General features: G+C 54.9%; 1 protein-coding gene across 2 annotated transcripts in view; it reads right to left on the bottom strand.

Annotated features, from left to right (window-relative positions):
• ITPK1 (inositol-tetrakisphosphate 1-kinase) overlaps nucleotides 1-25,725 on the bottom strand; it is a 166,687-nt gene that overhangs the window by 103,936 nt on the left and 37,026 nt on the right. For both annotated transcript variants that reach the window (XM_032837277.1, XM_032837278.1), the window contains exon 3: nucleotides 23,359-23,383. In XM_032837277.1, coding sequence (XP_032693168.1) covers nucleotides 23,359-23,383 — 25 coding nt within the window. The remainder of the gene's footprint in view (nucleotides 1-23,358; nucleotides 23,384-25,725) is intronic.

Here is a 25,725-nt window from a genome sequence, read left to right as displayed (position 1 = left end):
TAGCCCCAGCAGCCAATTCAGCCTTGACCACAGACTCCCCCTGTCCCCCAACTCTTGCTACACAATGTCCCTTTCCTGGGACGGAATGTAAAGGCTCCTGGGAAAAGCCCAGCTCGTCTTGGCTCTGCGAGAGCCGGCTGATGCAGCAGTGTTCTGGGGAGCCGGCTGCAGGCCAAGCCCCAGAAGACAGGCTGGGCCGGCGGAGCACCAGCCAGCTCACGGTAGGGGAGAGGGCTGGGGCCACAGGGCAAGCAGGCCCATGAGGCTGGGGCAGGGGAGGCCTCTGGGCGCAGGGCAGCTCCAGCAAAGCAGGGCCAAGCAGAGAGGGCCTCACAGAGAGACGTCTCGGCTGCTGTCTCTTGCTAGGGTGATGCCTCTACTTCCCCAGGGAGAGAAGGCTGGGTGGGGCAGCACAAGCAGAGAGGGACTTGGGCGGAGCAGAGGGGCGGGCTGAGTGTGGAGCCTTGGATGCCAGCTCCTGGCAGGACAGAGAGGAGCAAGGGAGAGGGGTCAGAAAGATCATGGGGTAGGATGGGGGCGAGGACACAGGACCACCAGGCTCAGGCCTCTGGGCTCCGTGATGGAGTGCCAGAGGCGTTACAGACATCTCCTGCCATCTCCCTGCACGGCAGATCCGAGGGCATGTGCACACCCCTGCGGCGCAGTTCCCACTGGTTCCCAGACACGCTCGGAGCAGCAAGGGTGTGGGGGGGGACAGAAATGGAGACCGAAGCCGTGCACTCCCCTCCCCGACCCCAAGGGAAGAGGGACCAACTGACAGGGATGAGATAAAGATGGGATGGAACCCAGAGTCTTAAACACCTTGCCTGGCCCGAGGCTGGCCCTCAGTGTGGCAGCCACAGCTCTCCCTCGCACCGCCAGCCCATTCCAGAATCTTCCATGCTGCTTCAGAACAGGGCTTCTCCTCTAGAGCCTCAGACCCCAGCATCCCCATGGCAACAACCGCAAACACAGGAGCCCGGGCCTCCATGCCATAAACAACCCTGACAGGTTCAATAAATATAGATGTACTAGAGCAATTTGTGGGGAATTTATGAGAAATTAAAAATTCAGCTTGGACAGTAAACAGCCCATTTCAGAATTTGCCCCACTTAAAGTTAAATAAACCGCCTGCGAGCATTTTTCAAGCGTGATGTTTCAAGACTGAAATCTGGGCTGGCCAGGAACACTTCCTGAGGCTCCAGAGCTAGGTGCTGCTGCAGAGAGCACATCGCACATCTGCTGACCTCAGAAGGCACCCTACAGTTTACAAAGCAGCGGCCTTCACCCACCTGCTGCCCGGGGAGACAGTGGGGCAAGTTCGAGTAACACCACCATGATGATGAGCTTTGAAGCCGTCAAAGAGCCTCAAGCACCACAGTGACTTGCTCAAGGTCACTCAATCTGGTCAAGGTCAGAGACAGGACACAAACTCAGGCCAGTCCATCTCCAAAAACAATGCACGTACAGCCAGTCACGTGTGCATTTGCTACAACACACGAACGCACCCGAGCGAGGTCTGATGTGGGGAGCTGGCTGAATTCTCTAGAAATCCGCCCTATTTAAACAGCATCAAAGGGGGCTGCTTCAAACAAATCAGCAAATTCTCGCAGGCACACACCACCCGGGGGGCAGGCGGGCTCAGATCCACCAGGCTGTCTTCAAGATGAAAGACTAAGAAACAAGCAGACAGAGATGGAGAAAGCGTACCCTGGCTTCCTGCGAAGTCAGAGATTCTCAGGAGGGGAGAGTGAGACGGGAGGCCAGAGATCTCATCAGGGGCCTCAGCCTGTTTCACGGAGAAGGAACCAGAACCCGGCCCAGCTGCATGACAGGCAGTGGGCCCAGAGCGCCTGCTGCCTGGGCCCTGGGACCCCAGGAGCCAGCCACCCTGACTGAATGCCCTCCCCCACCATGAGCGACACATCCTCGGAGCACCTGCAGGTGCCCCCCTGGTCACTCTCCCAGGCCCGAGGGCTCTGTGACCCGAGTTTCTAGTTCAGCAATACACAAATCGCCTCAAGATCAAACAGGTGGGGGAGACTCGCCAGCCCTGGGCACACTGTGCTGACAGGAGCCCTCCCAGCTCCCGCTCCCAGGTTGGGCAGAGGCCCCCTTGTCCTGCTCCTCTGATGCGGCCCTTGGGTTGTCTGTCCTTAGTAGGGGGTTGGAGACGGGGCTATCTCGGTGTTCCCAGGCGGCATCACAGGGGCTGTGATGCTGCCAGGGGCCTGAGTGAACCCCCAGGAACGGAAGACATGGAGGGGTGAGCCCCTGGTCCCAGTCCTCCAAGAGTCCGCCCTCTTGATCACAACCAACAGGACCACGGAAAACAGGCCTGTACCCTAACAGCCACAGAGGCACGGGGGAGGGCCAGACAGGACCCTCAGAACGAGGGCATCACGCTAGATCCTGGCAACGACTGAAGACCCCGAGTTCCCCTCCCAACAGCCCGGGGGTGGCACCTCTGCCCTGAAGTCCCCCAAATCACACAGCAGGGGAGAGGGGGGCGCGGGCCCCCCCTGCCTGATCCTGCTCGCACTCCCCTGCTCCAGGCCTGGAGGCTGACCTCCGAGGACCACCGAGCCCCTGCATTTCCAGCCAGATCCAAGGGCAAGCTGACAGCGGGGCTGGGGGAGATCGCCCTCCACTCGAGGCTTGGGCAGGGGCTTCAACTCCGCAGGACCACAGCCTCCCTGGGACAGGCCCTCGCCCCGCGGGCCCTAGGAGCACTTACAGTGCCCCACAGCTAGGTTCCGGAAACCTCTCCAGTGAAGTCCCTTCACTGGGGCTCCACAGAGGGAGTTCAACAGGGACGTGGCTGGATCATCAAACATCACAGGGTCAGAGCCACGGGAACAAACCTGGGGCAGAGAGACAAGCGTGCAGCTGTTGCACAGAGCAGGCAGAGTATGAACCTTCTCACTGGCCGTGAGCGCAGGCTGGAGGGGTCGGAGGCTGGAATAGGCAAGCATCAGCATGGGGGGCCGGGGGCAGAGCTCGGGAATGGGGGTGACCCTGCTCTGCTGCAAAAGCCCTCACAAGATAGTGAGGGATGGGTCCAGGGCCGCAGTGGAAAATTCAATAAGGGCACTGTAGGGTTTTATGGGAAACCCGGGGGGCTGGGTCAGCACCAGGGCAGGGGTGAGGAGGGTGGTGGGAGGAGACAGAGCCCAGGCCGTGGGGATCGAGCCCACCCGGGTTCAGACACCACAGCAGTTAGCACTTGCTGGCTCTGTAACCTCAGACGCGTCCTTAAGCAAGTGGCACAACTGAGCCCCAGTTTCCCCATCTGAATAAAGAGATCCCACCTCACAGACTGAGTCTGAGAACTCACCAGATAAAGTAAAATCATCCAAGAAAGACAGAGGAACCCAGGCTCAGCAATGACAAGGGATTAGCTCGACGTCCTGTGGTCAGAATCCACTGGGACAGGGACCCATATATCCACCCTGGAAATTCTCCTCCACAGTCTGGGCTGGGCCCATTCCATCAGGGAAGCATGAGCGGGATTAACTCAGGGCTGCATCCCATTGCCCCATCCCCAAGGGAAGCAGACAGGGAAGCGGGTTTGATAGTCTTTTCAAAAGTTCCCTCTGCAATCCCCAGTTCCCCGAATACGAACCGGCAGCTAGTCAGGGATCACTGGACGTGGATTTTGTGCCAAGCTCCGGAGTAAGTGCTTTGACACTCTATCTCAATTAGTCTTCTCGGCCTTAGGGGTAGGTGATGGACAACTCCTCCAGGAAAGGACCCTAAGGCCGAGGGCTACATAACCAGTCCCCAGACACCTATAATTGAGTGGAAAAGGCTGGCCCTGGACCACTGTGCGATGCTTGCTGCCTCTGATGGAGGCAGCACTGGGGGTACAGGAGAGCTCCCCCTGCTCTCGGCTATGTGCTACAGTCAGAACTTCGCCGGAGCGAGCAAGCGCAACTGTGTGCAAGAAGAGGAAAGCAACTGTGAGCGAGGTGTCCCAGAGGGGGACCGAAGGGGAACAGCCTGCAGCCCCGCTGTGCTGGGAAGAAGCAGGACAGCAACCACCTCCCACCAGCACAGACTCTCTCCCTTTCCCTGGGTCAAGAACCACAGGAGGGAAAACGCCCACGGATGGGCAGGGCTGCAGGCAGCCCCAGCTCCCAGCCACGATGGGCGGGGCAGTGGGGGTGGGGGTGTCTGGGGCCTGAATGAGAAAGAAAGGCGTGGGGGGATCCCTGGGTGGTGCAATTGGTTAAGTGGCAGGAGTCTTGGTTTCAGCTCAGGTCCTGATCTCAAGGTCGTAAGATCAAGCCCCACCTCGCACTCCATGCTCAGCAATGAAGGAAGAAGGAAGGAGGAAGGAAGGAAGAGAGGGAGGGAGGGAAGGAGGTGGGGGGAGGAGAGCGTATACACAGGAAAGAAACAGGAGCTGCCTGAGTACCTGGGAACATTCAAAAATTCAGAAGAACAAACTCCAAAACAATGGTGTCTTGCCATGGTTCTCTCCAACGGTTGGGTTTTTTCCCCCCAGAAGTACACATTACTTTAATAAACTGCAAGAACAATAAATAAATATGATTTATTACTTATATAGCCCAGGAAATAATCGCAGACTTGGCCCAGTGATATAGGAACCAGATACTCATGACGACGCTGTCACAGGGACAAGCCACAACCCCCACCGACACCCACTGAGGGAACTCAGCAACTCTGGTTCCAGGTGAGCATCATGCAGCCACTAAGAAAACAAGCCTAAGTAAACATTTTACAAAAGGGGAACCGCTAACAATAGGGTGAGCGTGTTTGTGGGGAGCAGATTCCAAAAGGACAACAATTTTGTTTAAAATATGTAAATACATCTTCCGCACCTACATACAGAGAAAAAACTCAAAGGATGTTCGTGAAGCAGGGATGACGGTCATCCCTGGACCACCGGCTGCCCCCAAGGCCCTTCTGCACCTTCTTGAAGGACATCTGCAAGCCCCTTCTGAAGGGTCAGAGAATCCACGGGCCGGAGGGGGACAGAGGTGCAGCTCGGGCAGGCAGCCCCCCCACGGAGCCCCACGCTGTCTGGGCGGCAGGATGGCCAAAGAACAGCCCAGCCTGAATTCTCTGGGCTGTGTCATGGACGGACCAGCTCACGGTCAAGGTCAAGGTCTGCCCTCATCACACCCCATTCCCACATCCCCCTCTCCTGAGGCTACGCTGGCTGGGCAGAGGCCCTCATTCCCTTCCTACAAATGAGAGCACTGAAGCCTCAGACCGCAAAATAAGGAGGCTGAGGGCCCGAGCTGGATTGGGGACACCCGGGTCCAATAAAAGAGTGAGCCTGAAACTAGTCAGCCGGGAATAGCCAATGAGCACGAACCTCATCAGGCCCTGGGCTCAGGGGAGGACCAGGTGGATCAAGTGTGCCCCTACCCCCCACCATGCGGCTCTCCTCTCTCCCCCAGGCCAGGCTCCCCTTCCCCCTGGCCACACTCCTAGGCCATTAGCTCAGTCCCAAAGGCATCCTTTCCCATCCAGGCTTCTGATGATCCTGTCAAAACACTGTAAATAACTTACTTCCACTTGGCAGGGCTTGCAGCAGAAACACCGTCCAGGCAGGGAGAAGCCAGGGAGCCAAGGGCTGCCTCCATGCCAGGAAACCCACACTCCCCCTGCCCAGGGGTCCACAAGCCCTCACCCGCCAAGCATGGGAGAGACTCAGGGTTGGGGCCAAACTCCTGTCCAATTCCATGGGGGGATGGGCTTCCTAAGACCCCGGGGGTCATCTCAGGAACCAGAAAACCACGGAGCTGCTGAGCGGTCCTCACTACTCCACAACCCACACACCCAAGCCCCCTCTGCTATCCTCAAGCCACTCACACACCCCCTAAGGAGGGCCTTCTCCCCTACTCTCGCCCCCTCTCCTCCACCAGTCTTGTCACGGTCTGGGAGAGGAGCTTCAGAGAAGTTGTGCCACTTGCCCTGAGCTGCACGCCACAGAGGGGCCGAGCCGGAGCCAGGGCCGCCTTGGGCTGACTCACTCCAGGCAGGGAGCCTCCTGAGCACGAGACGCACCGGCTTTGCCACAGCCACCCCTGGAAGCCCACCCCAGCTCTGCTGCTCACTAGAGGGGCAGAGACACTCCCCATGTGTGAACCGCGCTCTCCCCGCCGGCCAGTGGGGAGCACGGATGGTGGCACCCAGGAGGAGGGCACCAACGAGGGTCACTGCGGCCACCTGCGCTGCTGGCAAGAAGCCCAGCCCAAGGACACCAGAGCATTTTGAAATGATTATGTGGGCCTCTCAGAGCTCTGAAGGGGCCTTACTAGGGGATTACTGCCCAGAGGCCTGGGACCCCCACACGTGCCCCCGGGACACCTGATCAAAGCTCCCCACCACCCCCCACACTGGACCGCCGAGCGCCTCCCAGGCGGCTCCTGTGGAGTGATGAGTGCGCCCTGCTGCACCGCCAAGTCCGGGATCTCCTTATAGGGTGTGCTCCAGGGCCATCACAGAAAGTTCAGGAAGAGAAACACCGGCGTTCCTGTTGCAAAACAGGCCTGTGTAGACGGGAAGCAAGGAGCCCAAAGCAACCAGGTCCCTTGAAAGGGCTACCCCGCCTGCCCCTTGTACAGGACATCAGAGACCTGGCAGGGAGGGGTAAGATGGGGTAGCCCTTTCAGGTGATGCCCCTGGGGAGTTCTCGAGGTGGGGGCGGGGGGCTCAAAGGGAGAGAGAGAGCCAAGTCACAGCTCCGGATTCGCAAAATGTGGGGAAAACCCGTGACATCTCAGCTGGGCACAGTACTCGGGACACCTCCCCCCAGGCAAGGCTGATCTAGCACGCGCAGGAAGGGGGGCAGGGGCCTTATGCAGCCAGGGTGGGGGGCTGAGTACTGTCAGAGGTGGCGCCTTCACCCCATGGTGGCTGGACTCAGGCAGGAAGAGGAAGGAGGTCAATGAGCCTGGGCCCTTGAATGCACCGCAGGCAGGGCCAACTCTGCTCTGCCCCCCGATGATACCCTCAACCAGGCCACCCATGCCCCTGCACAGAGAAGAGGGCCACAGGCCACCAGAGCCAGGAGGAGATCTGGGAGCTGGGACGCCGCTGGCCCACAGCAGAACACCATCCCTGTAGGCCCCTCTCTAAGCGAATCAGGTGGGCCTAACCCACACAGTAACATTTCTGGCTGCTTTTCTTGGGATAACAAATCAAGCAAGAAAGATCCTTTTATTCTGGCTCATCTACCTATCCGATCACCCAACGAGTTTAGACTCATGCTGATTTCCACAGGCCCCGAAGGACCTCATCCCCGTCACAACCCCGAGGCTGGCCCCATTATTACTGCCAGCTTGTAAATGAGGCAACTGAGCCTCACAGGGGGTCAGTGCCAGGCCTAAGTATGCTGGACACGGCTGGCTGCAGCCCAACATCCATTCTCCTCTTTCGTAACAGAATCCCAGGTTCATGTGAGGGGACAGACAGCATGCCCAGCAGAAAGACCATACTTCCCAGCCTACCGGCCACCAGGCATTCAAAAGCTTGACTCCAACCAAGGCCGGCCTAGGCAGCAACATAACATGGGATTTCTGAGGAGGTCACCTAATAAGAACAGACTCAGGTGCGAGGTGGGGGTGCCCTACTCCCGTACTGCCTTCCTATGACCTGGGATGTAATCACAATGGCTGGAGCTCCAGCAGCCACTTTCAGAAAGGAGACCAGCTTCAGCCAAAAAGACAGTGTAGCAGAGAGAAAAAAAAGAGTTCTTTACTATTCTATGGAGCCCCCCACCTGCCCTAGGTTAGCCTGCATCCAGCTTCTGCGGCACGGAGAGAAGTAAAGATTTTATTTAGGCTGCTTTATTGCCAATCTGCTACTAGCAGCTGAATGCCAATCCTGATGGCTCCACAGGGAAGCCGCAGGTGGACGGGTGTTGGGAGAACGGGAGCTGGCCAGGCAGAGATCCCCACCCCAAAACAATATCCTTGCATGAGACTCGCAGAGAATGCGCGCAGGCCACCACCTTCCTGCTCGTCTTACAATTCTCTGTCTTCATCCACATCAAGACGATGAGTTCCTACTTGTGATGCTGACAAGGTGCTTCAGTAGGAAGGAAGGTTCAATCCTCCCCATGGCTCTTCCTCCTCCTCCTGGGGAGGTCGGATTTCTTCTCTGAGGCAGTGAATCCCATTTCCCTGCAAGCACCAGCCCCGGAGGCTCAGAACGACCCTGGTGAGCGCTCACAGCCACGGGCCCAACGGGAGACGCTACAGCCCCCCTCCGCTCCTCGCCTCGATTTACATCTTCTGTGGTACTAACTCTCCTTTGGGGAGAAAGAGACAGCGCAAAGCACACAGAACACTAAAAGGGAGAAACTTCCTAAACTATAAAATTAACAAAAGCAGCTCGTTCTTCTCTGAGAGAAGCTAACATGGCAAATTATCTCATAAGTGAGCACTTTACAGGAACAAGGAAAACTCTTCCAGCTCACGTACACTTTCTGACCTTTCGAAACGGGGCTCCATGAGGGGCGCCTGGCTGGCTCTATAGGAAGAGCACGCGACTCCTGATCTCGGGTCGTGAGTTCGCGCCCCATGCTGGGGCTGGCCATTATGTAAATAAATACATAAGTAAACTTGAAAAACAAAATGGTGCTACATGGCATATCTCCCTGTTGCTGAAAAAGAAATGCCAAGATCCCTCAGCCAGCCTCTGCCTTTATACATCATCAGGTACAGATTAAGAAGTTTCCACAATATACGAACACGTCCTTACTGTATTTCCTTGGTTCAAAGGTATCATCAGTCAGAACCATCACATTAAATGTTCGTTAAAAGGTTTCTAAGTAGGTATTTGAGATCCAAAAGACAAAAAAAGGGTTTGTTAGTATAGACATACAAAACCAATGGAGAAGCTCATGCTGATTATTTCTAGAGATGAAGATGATAGGAAACTTTGCCAATTCATTTATTTCTGTAATATTTAATTATTTTTCCACTGATGTCCAAAGAGTTCTTGATAAGGTGTACCTGTAAGCCGGAACACCAGGGGGACAGATACCCCAGGAGAACAAGGTGTGATCCATGGCCCTAAGGAGGTTCCAGAGAAGGGGGAAAGGCCCCCACGGTCTGTGATTATACCATGATGTGGGAGCTTTGGCGCCCAGGAGGTGGGCTCACAGGGTATGTGGGGGCCCATGGGAGAGAGGGAATCTCTGGGCCTGGGGCATCCAAGAAGGCTTTGTGGAGCTAGTGGCCGTGAGCTTGCTCAGACAGATCAGCAAGCGTTCGCCAGATGGACCAGGAAGAGGAGCGTGGTGGGCTGCCCAGAGAGGGTGTGGGGGGACCAGGCCTCGCCACAGGGACACTGGGACGCTGCATGGGGTGCTTTGGGTGTCTCTGAGGAAGTGGCCCGGGCTGGGTTCCCTGGAGTGGGAAGCAAGTCTCAAGGGCTTCATGGACCCCCCGCAAGGAACGGGTCATCAGCCTGCCCCCTGGGGCTGCAGTCGAGCTGGGACAAGACGGGGCTTGTCAGAAAGAGCGTTCGGGCAGCTCAAACAGCAGACAGGCGGGCCCAGGAGAGAGCTCAAGACAGTGCAAGGAAGTTGCCGCCAGGAAGCGCTGGTTTCAGAATGAGGCGGGACGCGGGAGGTCACACGTGGACTGTGACACCAGCCAGCTAGGTTTTCTCTGCCTGTGCTAGCTGAGGGACTAGGGCGAACCCTCTCTGACTCAGTTTCCTCATCTGTAAGGTGGGAACAACAAAAGTTTATCTGCTCAATCGTGCTAATAACAGTACTGACAGTCCCTCACTGGTGCAGGGATGAAATGAGTTAACACGGGAAAGTGCTCACAGAAATTCCCGAACCCCAGCAAGCCTGTGTTCCCATCTGCCTTGATCCCCGCCCCTGCCCCTCCTCAGGGGCCCAGGAGCCTCGAGGACCTGCCCCAGCATGGTCCTCCCCAACCTCCGGGGAGCCAGAGACTAGTACAGCGCAGGGGGCAGTCATGGTAACCTCGAGGCAGTGTGGCAAGTCCGTCCCTGGTCCCCCCACCCCAGACTTCTAGCGGGGACCCAGGCAAGGCATTTACAATTCAGTAAACCACCGAGTCTGCGCTGTGGGGCCAGCGCAGAGCCACAGTCTCCAAGCCACAGGGCTCCGCACGCCAGGAGATCTTGATGCCTTACACTCAGGAACGCCACTTCAAAGACAGAACCCGGGATGTGAACGACACCCACGGTAGCACTGCTCGGAGCCCTAGACCAGAAACCACGAGAACCTGAGGCTCTGGGACGGAAAAACGGTTACAGACACTGGGGACGGTGTGACCGCGGAAAACGGACACCACCCCCAGAACGGTCAGTTCCAAGGTGACGAACAGCCCAAGCACATGCTCGTCCATCCCCCAGACGAAGGTCACAGAACCTACAGACACAGAAACGTCCCACCCAGATGCACACGATAAGTAACAAATGGCGTATTTTAGGTAATGGTACGAGAAGAGACTAAAATAACTTTTCGATGATTATCTCTGAGCTGTCATTTTCTTTAAAGCTATATACAGAAGAAGGAAACTGGACCATTCTCTCACAGCACACACAAAGATAAACTCGAAATAGACGAAAGAGGGGCGCCTGGGTGGCTCAGTGGGTTAAAGCCTCTGCCTTCGGCTCCGGTCATGATCCCAGGGTCCTGGGATCGAGCCCCGCATCCGGCTCTCTGCTCGGCAGGGAGCCTGCTTCCTCCCCTCTCTCTCTCTCTGTCTGCCTGCCTCTCTGCCTGCTTGTGATCTTTGTCTGTCAAATAAATAAATAATCTTAAAAAAAAATAAAAAAAGAAAAAGAAATAGACGAAAGACCTCAACGTGAGGCAGGAATCCATCAGAATCCTAGAGGAGAACACAGCCAGTAAAACCTCTTCAACATTGGCAACAGCAATTTCTTTCAAGACGTGTCTCCAAAGGCAAAGGAAACAAAAGTGAAAAAAAACTTTTGGGACTTCATCAAGATCAAAAACTTCTGCATGGCAAAGGAAACAACAGCAAAAGAACAAAACAAAGAGGCAACCCACGGAATGGGAGAAGATATTTGCAAATGACACTGCAGAAAAAGGGCTGATATCCAAGATCTGTAAAGAACTTCTCAAACTCAACACACACAGAACAGATAATCACGTCAAAAAATGGGCAGAAGACATGAACAGACACTTCTCCAAAGAAGACATACGAATGGCTAACAGACTCATGAAACAATGTTCAGCATCATTAGCCATCAGGGAGATTCAAATCAAAACCACATGGAGATACTCAGTACCTTACAGCAGTTAGAATCACCAAAAATTAACAAGGCAAGAAACAATAAGTGTTGGCAAGGATGTGGAGAAAAGGGAACCCTCTTACACTGTTGGTGGGAATCCAAGTTCATACAGTCTCTTTGGAAAACAGTATGGAGAGCGCCTGGGTGGCTCAGTCGTTAAGCATCTGCCTTCGGCTCAGGTCATGATTCCAGAGTCCTAGGACTGAGGCCCATGTCAGGCTCCCTGCTCCACTGGAAGCCTGCTCTCCCTCTCCCCTGCTATGTTCCCTCTCTCTCTGTCTCTCTCTCTGTCAGATAAATAAATAAAATCTTATGGAAAAGGAAAAAAAAGGAAAACACCACAGAGGTTGCTCAAAAAGTTATAAGTAGAGCTGCCCTATGACCCAGCAAGTGCACTACTGGGTATTCACCCTAAAGATACAGATGTAGTGAAAACAACGGGCACGTGCACCTCGATGTTCATAGCTGCAATGTCCACAATAGCCAAACTGTGGAAGGAGCCGAGATGCCCTTCAAAGCACAAATGGATAGGGGCGCCTGGGTGGCTCAGTGGGCTAAGCCTCTGCCTTCGGCTCAGGCCATGATCCCAGGGTCCAAGGATCGAGCCCCGCATGGGGCTCTCAGCTTAGCAGGGAGCCTGCTTCCTACTCTCTCTGCCTGCTTCTCTGCCTACTTGTGATCTCTGTCTGTCAAATAAATAAATAAAATCTTAAAAAAAACACACACATATGGGGGCGCCTGGGTGGCTCAATAGGTTAAAGCCTCTGTCTTCAGCTCAGGTCATGGTCCCAGGGTCCTGGGATCGAGCCCCACATCGGGCTCTCTGCTCAGCAGGGAGCCTGCTTTCCCCTCTCACTCTCTGCCTGCCTCTCTCTCTACTTGTGATCTCTGTCTGTCAAATAAATAAATAAAATCTTAAAACACACACACACACACACACACAAATGGATAAAGAAGATGTGGTCCATACACACTATGGAGTATTGTGCCTCCATCAGAAAGGATGAATACCCAACTTTTATAGCAACATGGACGGGACTGGAAGAGATTATGCTGAGTGAAATAAGTCAAACAGAGAGAGTCAATTATCATATGGTTTCACTTATTTGTGGAGCATAAGGAATAACACAGAGAACATTGGGTGAAGGAGAGGAGAAGTGAGTTGGGGGAAATTGGAGGGGGATATGAACCATGAGAGACAGTGGACTCTGAGAAACAGACTGAGGGTTTCAGAGGGGAGGGGGGTGGGGTGACGGGTGAGCCGGTGATGGGTATTAAGGAAGGTACGGATTGCATGGAGCACTGGGTGTTATACACAAACAATGAATCACAAAACACTCCACCAAAAACTAATGATGTACCGTATGGTGACTAACACAACATGATTAAAAAAATAAATATTTATGAGAGCGAGCATGAGCGGGGGAGGGGCAGGAGAGAGAGAGATTGAGAAAGATTCTCCATCAGACTCTGTGTTGAGTGTGGAGACTGCTGCAGGACTCGATCTCAGGACCCTGAGGTCACGACCTGAGCTGAAACCAAGAGTCAGTCGCTTAGTCAACTGCGCCACTCAGATGTCCCGGCCTTTCATTTTTAAGCCTTTCTTTCCCAAGATTTCAAAAACGAGCACGTATTACTTAAGTAAAAGAATAATCAAGAATGTTTTTATCTGTGGCTCATTTTTAACAGACACAGACACTCAGGGCCTGCCCTATCCTGTGTGGACAGCTCAGTCCTTAATCCGATCACCCGGTAGACAGAGCACACACCAGGGCCAGGCCCTGCGCTCCCCAGAGTCAAGAAAGTTCTGGTCCAGAAGGAGCCCTCAACTCACAGCTCCAGCTGGGCACTGAGGGTTGGGGGGGGGGGGGTTCTGCTGGGAGAGCAGGGAAGGTGACACCTGGGCACGTCTAGCAGCACAAATAAAAATATGACAGCGGGGAGGGCAGTGCCAGCTTGTCAGCCAATGAGTCAGGCCTCCTGGTGGCCTGTGAGGCAGAGTGGACGGCAGAAGCGGCTCCTCTCGGTGCTGGCTGTACACATGGGGCCCTCCCGTCAGTCCCCCTCTCACCACGGGGTGGTGAGTCACAGTCCCCCCTACAGGCATCCCCCCAACTGCGCCGGCATGCTGCACCCAGCTGCATGGTGTGGGGAGGGTTTCAGCAGCTCTGGGCCAGGCACTCTGACCAGACCCGGACCACGTGCCCCCGGCCAGCGGACCCCACTTTGGGCAGCTTCAACACCCCAGGCGATCTCACCTCCCAGGGGCCTTGAATAGGGCAGCAACTTTCAAGGCTGGCTCGGACCAGCCTTGAATCAAGGCACAACTTGCTGGCTCTCAGGGTTGCCCTTTCCGTCCCTCCCTATTCCCCCATGCTCCACCTCACATCTCTTTGCGTGGAAGAGGAAGTACGGAAGAGGACCAGGGCGGAGGGGACCAGGAAGCTGGAGGGGCCTGGGTCCCCCAGGACACACGGGCACCCGGCTTCCCCAGCAGGGGCGCTTTCTGTGTTAAGGACAAGCTCCAGTTGAGTCAGCGAGTCGAAGGCTGGGGAGAGAACACCCCAGCACGGAGGCTCCCGGGCCTCTGACGCCACACAGAACTGCCCCGACCCCAGAGACAGTTTCTATTTGCGACAGCGAGCCTAAAAACTCAAGAATAAAAATAGACCTGACTGAACGGAAACCAGTCAGCATAGACGGGGACAGCAAGCAGCATCTCCTAAGCATTTTCCCACGTTGTTCTCCCAGAGGCCATCACTCCTGAATGGCTCCTAAAAGCACCCGAGGGGAACAAACCCAGACTGACAGAAGGCTCCCCGCGCCCCGTGGTGACATTACTGGAAAAAATATTCACATACATTTGTCTAACACTGTTACACATAGTACCCTAAGTAAATGCGAATGAAGATAATTTTCAATGTTTTGAAGAAAAAAAAAAAGAAATGCGAACACCTACATTCAAAAGTTAAGAAAAAAACAAAAAACAAAATCTCTCTTTAAAAAGCAATTAGGGGGGGCGCCTGGGTGGCTCAGTGGGTTAAAGCCTCTGCCTTCGGCTCAGGTCATGATTCCAGGGTCTTGGGATCGAGCCCCGCATCGGGCTCTCTGCTCAGCAGGGAGCCTGCTTCCCCTCCTCTCTCTCTGCCTGCCTCTGTCTACTTGTGAGCTCTCTCTCTGTCAAATAAATAAATAAAATCTTTAAAAAAAATAAAAAAAAATAAAAAAAAAATAAAAAAAAATAAAAAGCAATTAGGGGAGCGTCTGGGTGGCTCAGTCAGTGGAACGGGTGACTCTTGACCTCAGCTCAGGTCTCCATCTCGGGGTCGTCAGTTCAAGCCCCGTGTTGTGCTCCACAATGGGCATGGGGCCTACTTTAAAAAAAAAAAAAATTAATGAATAAAAAATAAATTAAAAAGGACTTCAGCTCAAATCCACAATAGTTAGAAACCCCAAAGTGTTACTTGGATGGGGTGCTGTGGGTGGGGCAAACATACATTTTTTTTTTAAAGATTTTTATTTATTTATTTGATAGAGATCACAAGTAGGCGGAGAGGCAGGCAGAGAGAGAGGAGGAAGCAGGCTCCCTGCCGAGCAGAGAGCCCGATGCTCTCTGAGGGCTCGATCCCAGGACCCTGAGACCATGACCTGAGCTGAAGGCAGAGGCTTTAACCCACTGAGCCACCCAGGCACCCCACGTTTTTTTCTTTAAAAGATTTATTTGAGAGAGGGCAAGGATGAGTGGGTGGGGAGGGGCAGAGGGAGAGGGAGAATCCCAAGCTGACTCCGCGTTGCCAGGACCCTGAGCTCACGACCTGAGTTGAAACAGAGTCAGAGGCTTAACCGACTGAGCCACCCAAGTGCCCCTGGACCACGTTCTTCACACCAGGCGACATATTTTTCTAAGCAGCACTGCTCACCTATAGCTGTACCCCACCTCCCCCCCAAACCACGCTGTTCATACAAAGGATGAGTGACAAGAAACCCATATCCCTTAAGCTTCTGTCAGGGGTCTTCAGTCTTATGTGGTAAGTGTCCTCTCGTCTTAAAGACGATGGAAGTGGGATCGCACACAGTCAGAAAACAGGCTAATGGGAACTCAAACCCAGGTCTCTGGGCTCCATGGGGCAAGGGTCAAGCACAGCCAGGAACAACCTGTCATCCCAACAATGGAACCCAGTGACCACGGAAATATTCTGCACAGAGTCCATTTCCCAATCCCATGGCCGCCCTGCCTCAGGTGCTGGGGGTCTGCTGTCAGAGGTCAGGGTCAGAGCCACACTCTGGAGCCTTCGAAAGCCCCCACCCACGAGGAGGGGGCTGGATAGTTGCCGTTGGCTCCTCTGCTGCAAGGAGGTCAGGCCCCAGTAAACACCAAAGCAGCTCACATTCCCACAGCCCCTGACACTTGGCTCCAAAGCGCCTGGGGTCCACCCCTCCGGGGCCCCAATCACCTGGAAATAAAGTCTATGGAGGGCACTGAGACAGGTTGGTGGCAGAGGGGACCCAGCTGGGGAGTAATCATTAGATGCCTTTAACTGTGTAACTTTTAAAATAATTTCTGAACCACTGAAAATATTACCCAAGTAACAAACACATTTTTCAAAGCCCAACAGAGAACTGAGCACCTGTGAGCCCTGGAAAGAAGCACACGGCTTGGCCAGCGGGCTCTCCCTCTGGCTTGAAGTGAGGAAGCCTGCTCACTCCCGAACTCACGTTGCCTGGATTCAATGCACCTGCGCCAGCCAGCCCTCCCTCCCCGGCCGCTCCCCTTCCGGCAGCCCCCCCCCCACCCCAGTGCCCCGCTGCATGGCTGAAATAAGTGAGAAACCGGGAGAGTGACCCCTCCCTACCCCTCCCCGGCCACATCCACCCCCGCCTTACTACCTGTCACCCCAGCGCTCCCCCACGGAACTAATTCCAGCCAGACCCCGTCAGGGCCACCACCACCACCCCAGGCCACGGCACCAGGCTCCTTCTAGAAGACCCAGCACTCCACCCTCTGGTCCAGTCTTATCTGTCACCCCTGTGCCCTCCTGTGGGATCTTCTGCCGTGGCCTCTAACTGCGGCACACACCTCTCCCACACAGAAGCCCTTCAATGCCCTCCCAACCAACGCCCCGTGAATAGCTCATGGGCTCCCTTTAGGTCTGGCCCTGCCGCCCTCTCCAATCTGGCCACTTGCCAACTCCTTCAGGGCCAAGGCCCCAGTGCTTCCAAACCCCTCACCGTCAACAGAACTTCTTGCCCACCTTCTGGGTCCTTGCTCACCTGTGCTCCCTGCCTGCAATGACATTCAAGTCCCTTATTCCCCATCCGCACCTGGGCCCGGTGTATCCTGTATCAAGAAGCATCAAGTTCCCGACATGGCCTTCCTCACCCTTTGCCCACCCTCTCCCTTTAACTGTCCCCTCCTGTGTCCTCACGGGCCCCTAGCATAGAACAGATAAGCCTCAGAGCACCCCAGGGCTCGCCCATGAGCTCGGGGACAGTCCCCATTGCAGCCCCCACCCAGATGCCCAGCACACAATCTCCAGCTCTTGCCATCCTTCCATCTCTTTCTCCGTCTTCCCCTTTCTGCCTGATGGTCTCACCCAACCTCCTTTCCCAGATGGCTTGCCCGGAAGCAGAGAAAATGCATGTACAAGGCACTCAGCATCCCAAACACGTGACATTCTGGAGAAACACGGAGCGAAGGCCTGCTGCCTGCCCTTGGCTCTCCGGCAATCCGGGGAACCTCAGTCCCATCCTGTGCCCTGAGAAACGTCGGCGGCTCCAGAGATGGGCTCTGGCCATGCCAGAATTCTCAAGGAATTTGGAAGGGGGACAGTGATCTCTGCCAGGTAGCTGGCTGTACTTCCCACACTTCCGGCTTGCTCCTCTGCATTTTAAAATACAACTCCATCTTCCTCTCCCACAACTGGTCCTCTGCTTCTCCCGCTGCGCTCTACAAACACCTGGGGGAAAGCCCCAGAGGCAGGGGAAGGATTCGAAACACAGCTTCCCAAGGATGCAGAGGCTGGAGGCAGTGGCAACAGCATGTGTTCTATCCTGATCTTCTTCCATCAGATTCAGGGCTGCCCTAGCAAGGGGCAGTGGGGTTCAGGGACAGAGAACCTCCCAGGCTTCCCTCCCAAGCCTCCCCGCAGATGGATCCGGTCAGAGAGGAAAACGCTCCCCAGGTGACAGCTTCCTGCTTGGCCCTCAGCAGAGCCCCAGGCCCATGCCCCACACCCACCCCCCCAGGCCACAGATGACCTAAGTGGCCAAGACATGTTTGCTCCCAACAAAGGCTCCCTGGGTGGAGAGACAGTGACGGCTGGGCCCTGGTGGTGGTCGGCACTTGGGCGTTTCTAGCAACCTCTGTGTTGCAGGAGCAGGCGAAGCCCTGGTCCGGACCGTGGGCTCCTTGAACCTGCCTCTCGGCCTGGCTCTGTGGGGTAGACGAGGCTTAGAGCCAGCAGCCAGGCTCACCCTGCCTCCTCAGGGCAGCCTTCCTGACCCAACAATCTCTTCCAGACGGCTGACAGCAGAAGGCACCGGGCTGTGACCCGTGTGAGTCCCCCACACCTGGGGCCCGGTACACAGCAGGACCCCAGAAAGATCTGCAGAGTGCGGCCACAGGGAGAGCCCAGAGTTCCTAACCCACACCTGCTGGCCACCAGGGGCCTCCTCTCAGTGGCCAAGAAAGGCCCAAAATGGTCAGTCGGAGGCGTGTGGGCCCAGCATCTTCCCTACAGTAACACGAGGGAAGAAACTGAGGAAATCGGCTACCTGCGACCATCAGTCACCACAGGCAGCCCCTCGGGACGAAGGGGATGGGGGCAACTTGTCCCGCATCGTGCTCAGCTCTCCTCCTGTCCTCCTGCCTGAGCCCTGACATGAAACACGAGGCATGACTTCCACTCTCCGGCCCCCCTGGCCTTGGGGCTTCTCATGCCGCATGAGCAGAGAGAACGGCAGGTTTTCCTTATCAGAACATCTACCTGGCCTCACAGAGCCAGCCTGGGGGAGGCCGGTCGGCCTGCAGACAGGCCCACCGCCAAGGCCTTTCTGCGTCTCTGTGGATGCTTGGGCCGTGGAGTCTGAGCGTCCCAGGCTGAGGGAGGCCTGTGGATGGGCTGGGGGCCAGGCCACTGCCCCCTCCAAGCTGGTACCTGCCTCAGAGCCCAGTTCTGAGAAGCCAGTGGGGTAATGTTCAAAAGCAATGGCCTTCACTTCGAAGCCTCCAGAATAAATGTTTAAAACTATGTGTCCATTTGTACATTTGCAAGCGGACATCGAAAATTTCTCATGGTAAGTTTAAATACTTGTAGAGGATGTAATTTCCAACATATTGTAAATATTAACATTTCAAAATAAAACTGTTATTGTTTCTCTTTTAAATGGATCCAATGGAATTTGAGACCCGCTGACATCCACCCTCCAGTTACCGCGTCTGCTCCTTCCCAAGCCCTTGGAAATTTAGAAAAGTTCCTTTTGCCTCCTCAAATTCCAATTTCCAACCCACAGCCCTCAGTGTATTTCGTGTTTAAAGGCTTTTTACTGAGAAGTCTATCTCACTGTGAGGCAAGATAAATAATAATAACAATAAAGCTATAAATGCTTTAATTTTTTAATTTCATGTGACCATCAAGCTGTCAGAAATTTTCTTCTGGACTGAATTATTATTAGAATTACACTTAGTACAAAATTGATCCCTGTGGGGCGCCTGGGTGGCTCAGTGGGTTAAGGCCTCTGCCTTCAGCTCAGGTCGTGATCCCGGAGTCCTGGGATCGAGCCCCGCATCGGGCTCCCTGCTCGGCGGGGAGCCTGCTTCCTCCTCTCTCTGCCTGCCTCTCTGCCTGCTTGTGATCTCTGTCTGTCAAATAAATAAATGAAATCTTAAAAAAAAAAAAAAAAAAAAAAAAAATTGATCCCTGTGACGGAAACCCTACAAACTGTATAAGGAATAAACATAAAATATTAAACCCTATTAGAAATGCACCTCAGAAGAGAGACGAACAGGAAATTTTTATTTTATTTATTTATTTGACAGACAGAGATCACAAGTGGGCAGAGAAGCAGCAGAGAGAGAGGAAGGAAAGCAGGCTCCCTGCCAAGCAGAAAGCCTGATGCGGGGCTCAATCCCAGGACCCTGAGACCATGACCTGAGCCAAAGGCAGAGGTTTAACCCACCGAGCCACCCAGGTGCCCCTGAACAGGAATTTTTAAGAAGTATTTCATGTATCCATGGATGAAGGCAGAGCTTACTGTCAATTGTATTTTTCAGTTTTTTACAGATGCAAGTGCTGAAACCACTTCTTCAAGCAAATAAAAAGATGGAAGGAGATTTACATAGCAAGTTCTCTGAACTCCTTTAAAATAACATGCCAAGAATTACCATCATTGGCATCAAAAATCATTTCCAATGTTCTATCAGTGGACAACCAAATCAGATCCTCCAGCATTGCTGTCGCAAGACAAGAAATGGAGAGACCTCACCTGTCCTGGGATCACGGTGACCAGCAGCCTCGAGGCCTCAGCGGCCTTGGTGCCCCTGGGTCACATCGGCTGGGGACAATGTAAAGAACGAGCTTCCCATGTGCCCACTGCTTTACCCAAATTAACTCAATTAGGCCTCACGTGATCCCCGGGGACAGGCACAACTATTATCCCCATTTTACAGATGGGGAGACTGAGGCTCCGGGGGGTTAGGCGACTGGCCCACGGTCACACAGCCACCAAGATGAGCCCAGGGGATCCTGACTGTCACTGCTACGGGCACTGGCTCCACAGAGATGGGGGGAGGGCTGTGGAAAGGATGTAAGGAAGGAGGGTTTACAAGCTCCTTCCCAAGCACATGGGCCTCGGGCACAAGCCCATGAAGGAGCTGAGGAACTGCACAATTTGCTTTCTGAGATGCGCGCTCACCCACGGATGCTTCTGGCAAATCAGTGGTGTTGGTGTCCGGCATACCACCATCCGTAGTCAAGGTCAACACTCACTCGGTACTACCACCACTCACCATTCAAGAGAACTCTCCTCCCTCGAGGACACCGCAGGGCCTTACCAGCACTTTACAGTCATGGCTCCTGACCCTGGGCCCCAATATTCTTTTTAATAGTAGCCAAGGCCCAGGGGTGTCTGGATGGCTCAGTCATTAAGCATCTGCCTTCAGCTCAGGTCATGATCCCAGGGTTCTGGGATCAAGCTCCACATCTGGCCCCCTGCTCAGCAGGGAGTCTGCTTCTCCCTCTTCCATCTGCCCCTGCTTGTGTTCCCTATCTCCCTGTCTCTCTGTCAAATAAATAAATAAAATCTTTTAAAAAATAAATACAGACATACAGACATACATACATACATACATAGTAGCCAGAGCCCCAAGGGACCTGGTTGCGTGGGTCAGTTGGCTTGAGTGTCTAACTTTTGGTTTAGGCTCAGGTCATGATCTCGGGTTCCTGAGACCAAGCCCTGCCTTGGACTCTGCGCTCAGCAGGGGGTCTGCTTGAAGTTTCTCTCCCTCTGCCCCTCCTCTCCACACCCCCAACTCTCTTGTGACCACACGCTCTATCTAAAATAAATAAGTCTTGAGGTGCCTGGGTGGCTCAGTCGGTTGAGCGTCTGCCTTGGGCTCAGATCATGATCCTGGAGTCCCGGGATCAAACCCCATGTCAGGCTCCCTGCCCAGCGGGGAGCCTGCTTCTCCCTCTCTCTCTGCCTCTCCTCCAGCTTGTGCGCTCTCACAATCTCAAAAAATAAACAAAATATTTTAAATAAATAAATAATAACTCTTGGGAAAAAAAAATAGGGACGCCTGGATGGCTCAGTTGTCAAGCGTCTGCCTTCGGCTCAGGTCGTGACCCCAGAGTCCTGGGATCGAGTCCCGCATCGGCGGGCTCCCTGCTCTGCGGGGAGCCTGCTTCTCTCTCTACCATTCCCCTCTGCTTGTGTTCCCTCTGTTGCTATCTCTATCAAATAAACAAATAATATATTAAGAAAAAAAACAGTCCCCAAACCCCAGGTAATAACAGGCCTGGAAATGTTTGGTAAATGGAACATTTAGTAAAACTAACGTGCAAAGGAGCCCCGGTTAGCAGAAAAACCATGGGCTTGGGAGACACACCAGCCCACAGACAAACTCCGAGACCACCACCACCAGCCAAGTTCCCCAAGAGACATCCTGAGCCTCCATTTCCTCAACTGTAAAATGGGTATGAAAACACTACTCCTGTCACTGAGTGGCTCACAAAAAGGGACATTGCCACTAAGGCAACGGACACAGGAAAACAAGAAACCCTGGGTGCTGGCTGACGGCATGCTCACTTCCCCCCACTTCAGTCACAGACCCCTCGGGTGTGGCAAGCATCCATTCCCGGCATCCAGGGGCCCATCAGCCTGGGCATTTGGCCCACAGAGGTTTGGCTGCTTCTGAAGAAACCAGCCAAATAGTCTCAGCTTCCAAATTTTGCAAAGAGTCCTTCTCTGCATCTTGAAATTCCGAGTTCTCCAAACACTGGGGGACACCAGGAGGAGGTGCAGAGAGATACATCGCAGGGGTTTTATTTTTAGATACGGGTGTGGAAAGCATCCACTTTGGGTTCTCTCTGGTCCCCAGCCACCACTTCCTCCCCGAAGTCGTCACCAAAGTGAACAACAGACACATTAAGGAAGATCTTGCAACTCTTCTTCTGCCCGGTAAATTCTAGAACAATGGCTCCAAGTCTCTGGTTCCACCCTGGACTAAGTGGATTAAAGGTTTTAGTCTAAATCTTCCCAAGAAGCCATGGAAAGCAAACACGCTATCCCCCCAGGTTGTCCTCCCATCCTGAAACTCCAGGGCCCTCTGCCCTCCCCTACCCTCCCCTTCCTCCTGCGGCGGAGGGGAGGAGCACAGTGAGGAGCATCCCACCGTGTTTGTCAGGGGTCTTCCAGGACAGGAATCAGGTAGTGGGGGAAGGGCATATTTCTTCCCTTTTTAAGTAACGTGTTGGTGAGCACATGAATTCTCTTCCTCTAAAACGTGCCCCCCACAGCAATTTCTGCGTGAACCCTGACAAGCACTGTAGCTAACCTCGGGGATGATTTGGAACCCTCCCGGCTGCCACTACCCATCAATCAGAAACAGCCCCGCAAGCATGCGTCTTACCCCATCCTGAATTCTGACTTTCCCCCTTTTAAGGTCTAAGAAATTAAGATCCACAGAAACCCTCTGTGCAGATCACGCCACTCTGCTGAGCCAAAATAAGTCTGGATGAAAAATCGGCAGCCCATGAGGGGCTTCCAGAAACCACCTCCTCCCCCAAAACCAACCTCAGCCTCCAGGTCACAAGTTCAACCCGCTCCAAGAAGGGAAGCCAGAGGAAGAACTCATTCAGCAGCCCTCCACCAGGGCTCCCGCAGCTGCTGTCAGAGCGCACACACTCCATCCATCCTTCCTTCTCCAGCCAACGAGCCCCGATCCAAGTCTGCCCCCGGGGGAGGCAGCCTGGGGGTCAGGAGCCCCCTCGCTGACTCCGGCCACTCTCCAGGAGCCAGGGGCCCACAGGGAAGATCAGATGTGATGGCACTGACAGCAGGGAGGGGGTGCGCCTGACCTAGGGGTGCAGGGGAGAAGGGCAGGGGAGCAAGCATCGTCTCAGAGATGATACCACTTACAAGAATGGTCCGAGAAAGGAGAGGGCTCACCCCCGGAGGGCCGAGCAGCCAAGGCAGGGGCCCAGGGCGGGGGGAGGTGGGGGGCTTGTACTCCCTCGGCAGAGACGGAGTGCAGACACAGACAAACCGTGGGTGGCAACAGGACCCCAGAGGCTCGCTGGGTGCCAAGCTCCTGCACCCTGCCTACCCCACCCCTACCCACAGCTGCACCTCTCCCCCTGCCAGCTCCATCCACCAATGAAGCAGCTGTAACTCCACAAACCCCCGAGACCACCGACCACAACCCACGTCCTGCCAGGGCAGAAATCACAGAGACTCTACACAGGGAGAAGTTCAGGAAGGGGTTCAAGCACCCAGACGCTTGTGGGAGAGGCGGAGAGGGGAGCCCTAAAAGGCCCACCCACAGGAGAAAATGGCAAGGGTGTGGTCTGTACTCACCTGAACCACTTCTATCCCTCGCTTCCTATGGAGAGAAACAAAGAAAACAAAGGTTACTCAAGCAGGCAGGAAGCATCCTTCCAGAACATTCACTAAGACCAGCTGAAGGCAGGAAGATGGGACAGCCTACCGCTGCATCCCTCAAGCACAGTCCCCAGAACAGACCCAAGGTTTGTGAGCTCCTAGTCAGTCCTCAAGACCACCTCTTGGCAGAAAGAGAGAGTCATCTCCCAGGGGGACTTGCCTGTTGTTCTACAAAGACCCCAAGTTTGCCTGTTTTCCTCACAGCCGCTGTCTCCCTCTCCAATCTCAGGGCCAGCCCTTCAGGGGCACAGCTCCAACCTGGATCACCTCAGGACGCTCCCCTCCACCGCATTTACCACCAAAGGTCTGACCCTCCCTCCTTGCCTCAATCATCTCCCATGGCTCCCCGTTTCCTCTGATATCTGGTCTTACACCCTGGCCCGGCCTCCCAGGTCTGCCTCAGTCCATCCGCTCTCCCATGCTGCAGGAGGCCCCAAAACCCTTCAACCCTCCTCGGCTTAGTTAACACAACACCAGCCATCTCTAGCCCCTACTGACACTATGCGTCCTTTGAACCTGGTTCAACCACCACGGGCCTCACCAATGTTGCTGCCAACCTGGACCGTGCCTCCTCCACTCCCACCCACAGTCTCATGGCCACCCCAGCCGACTCCAGACAGGGTCCAGTTCTCCGACGGATGCACAAAGGGCCCCTGCAACTCACCCACCTTTACCTCCCCCACCCCAAGCATCTGGGCACAGGGACTCTGTCACTTCTCCAAGCCTTGGTCCATATTTTCCATCCCAGCCTTTCAGATATGGCTCAGACAGACGCTCTCCCAGGAAGCCTTCCCCTGACCCATGACACGCTTGCCCAACCCACCTATTCAGAGCCAGAACAGTCCCAAGAACCTGGGACCACCATCATCCTGGCCCTTCGTTCCAGAGTCATGATGGGCTGTCTCTGGGGGCAGGGCACAGGGGCAGGAACAGGGGTCTGTAGGCAATGCCAACGGCACATGGCCATGGCCATGTGCACTTTCCTGGGAAGAAAGGCCAGGGTGCTCAGAGGAGGCTGTGACCCGACAAGGCTGGAAATCAGAGCAGGGACAATGGCAGGTCCAACAGCTGTGTGTACCATGTGCCTACTGAGGGTGCCCGCCTGGCACCCAGGCACTCCCTAAACACTCAGCTCAGGTTCCCGTGTGCAGCCTGGCCCCGCACTCAGGGGCCACACCAAACGCTTAGGCCCTGGAGGGGTTCACTGTCTAGGGGAGGAGGAGGGCACCAAGGCCCCCGGGCACTGTCACCATCCCCTCACATGACACTGCGGAGGAGATGCCTACCAACCCTGCGTTTGTTGGTTGGCTCACCCGAGTGTTTCCCGGCACCTCCTGGGTGCCGGCGGAACCTTGAAGGGAAGCCGCTACCTGAATCAGCAAGACAGATGGCAGACTGGTTGGCGCTGAGGGATACGCCAAGCCAGTCGTCCCTCAACCCGACACCTTGACATGCCGCCGGGCCCCGAGGAACCCAACCTGAAAACCAGTGGCTGATGCTTTCCGGGGTCCCCACCATCACTCAGCTTCTCCGCGGTTCCAGAACGAATGACAGCCAACACCCACTGGCTGCCATGACGTCATGAAGGGAGAGACTGGGCTCAGAGCACACTCCTGGGCCACCGGCATGCTTAGCGGGAACCCCTCAGAGCCTCGGTCTCACTCCCAGACTGTCCTTCTCCACCAGAGCATCGGTGACAGTGACCAGTCCACGGCCACTTGACTCGTGACTGGGACCGGCCAGACTGGGCTCAGAGGGGACTCCTCACTTTGCCCCTGGCCCCGATCCAGGACAAAACTCTCCAACAGCTGAGGGAACAGCTCCTTGGGAAGTCCCTAAGGACAACACTTGGGGCCACACCATGGAAAGGACAGATGGCACCGAAGGGGACAGCAGGCGCGTGGCACCGAAGGGGACGGCAGGCGCGTGCATACATGACCTGCACCAGTCGGAAAGGGCCTGTGCTGGGCTGCCGCCAGGCCCTGGGTTTTCCCTTTGAGTTAATCCTCATGGCATCCCGATTATCCCGGCGTGTGGTTCTCATCTCCTTCCGAGGCTGACTGCGGTCACTTCCAACCCGCCCTCATCTGACGCCGTCCCAGTCAGCTCGCCCGCCCCCAGTCCTAAAAAACAAACAGGACTCCAACTCTGAAAACACAAGAGAACCGTCATAAAAGAAACAATAAGAAGTCATCTTCTGCACAGGCAGGCGGAAAATCTTAAGTGGGACTGAGGTCCCAGGAGCCATCCCAGCTCCTTTGTAGCCCAGAGCTCCAAGAATAG

This window comes from Lontra canadensis, unplaced genomic scaffold (genome assembly GCF_010015895.1).
Source record: "Lontra canadensis isolate GAN:19392208 unplaced genomic scaffold, GSC_riverotter_1.0 scaffold98, whole genome shotgun sequence".
In the NCBI taxonomy this organism is placed as follows: domain Eukaryota; kingdom Metazoa; phylum Chordata; class Mammalia; order Carnivora; family Mustelidae; genus Lontra; species Lontra canadensis.
The sequence above is the reverse complement of the archived record's forward strand: the minus strand, read 5'-3'. Positions and strand labels throughout refer to the sequence as shown.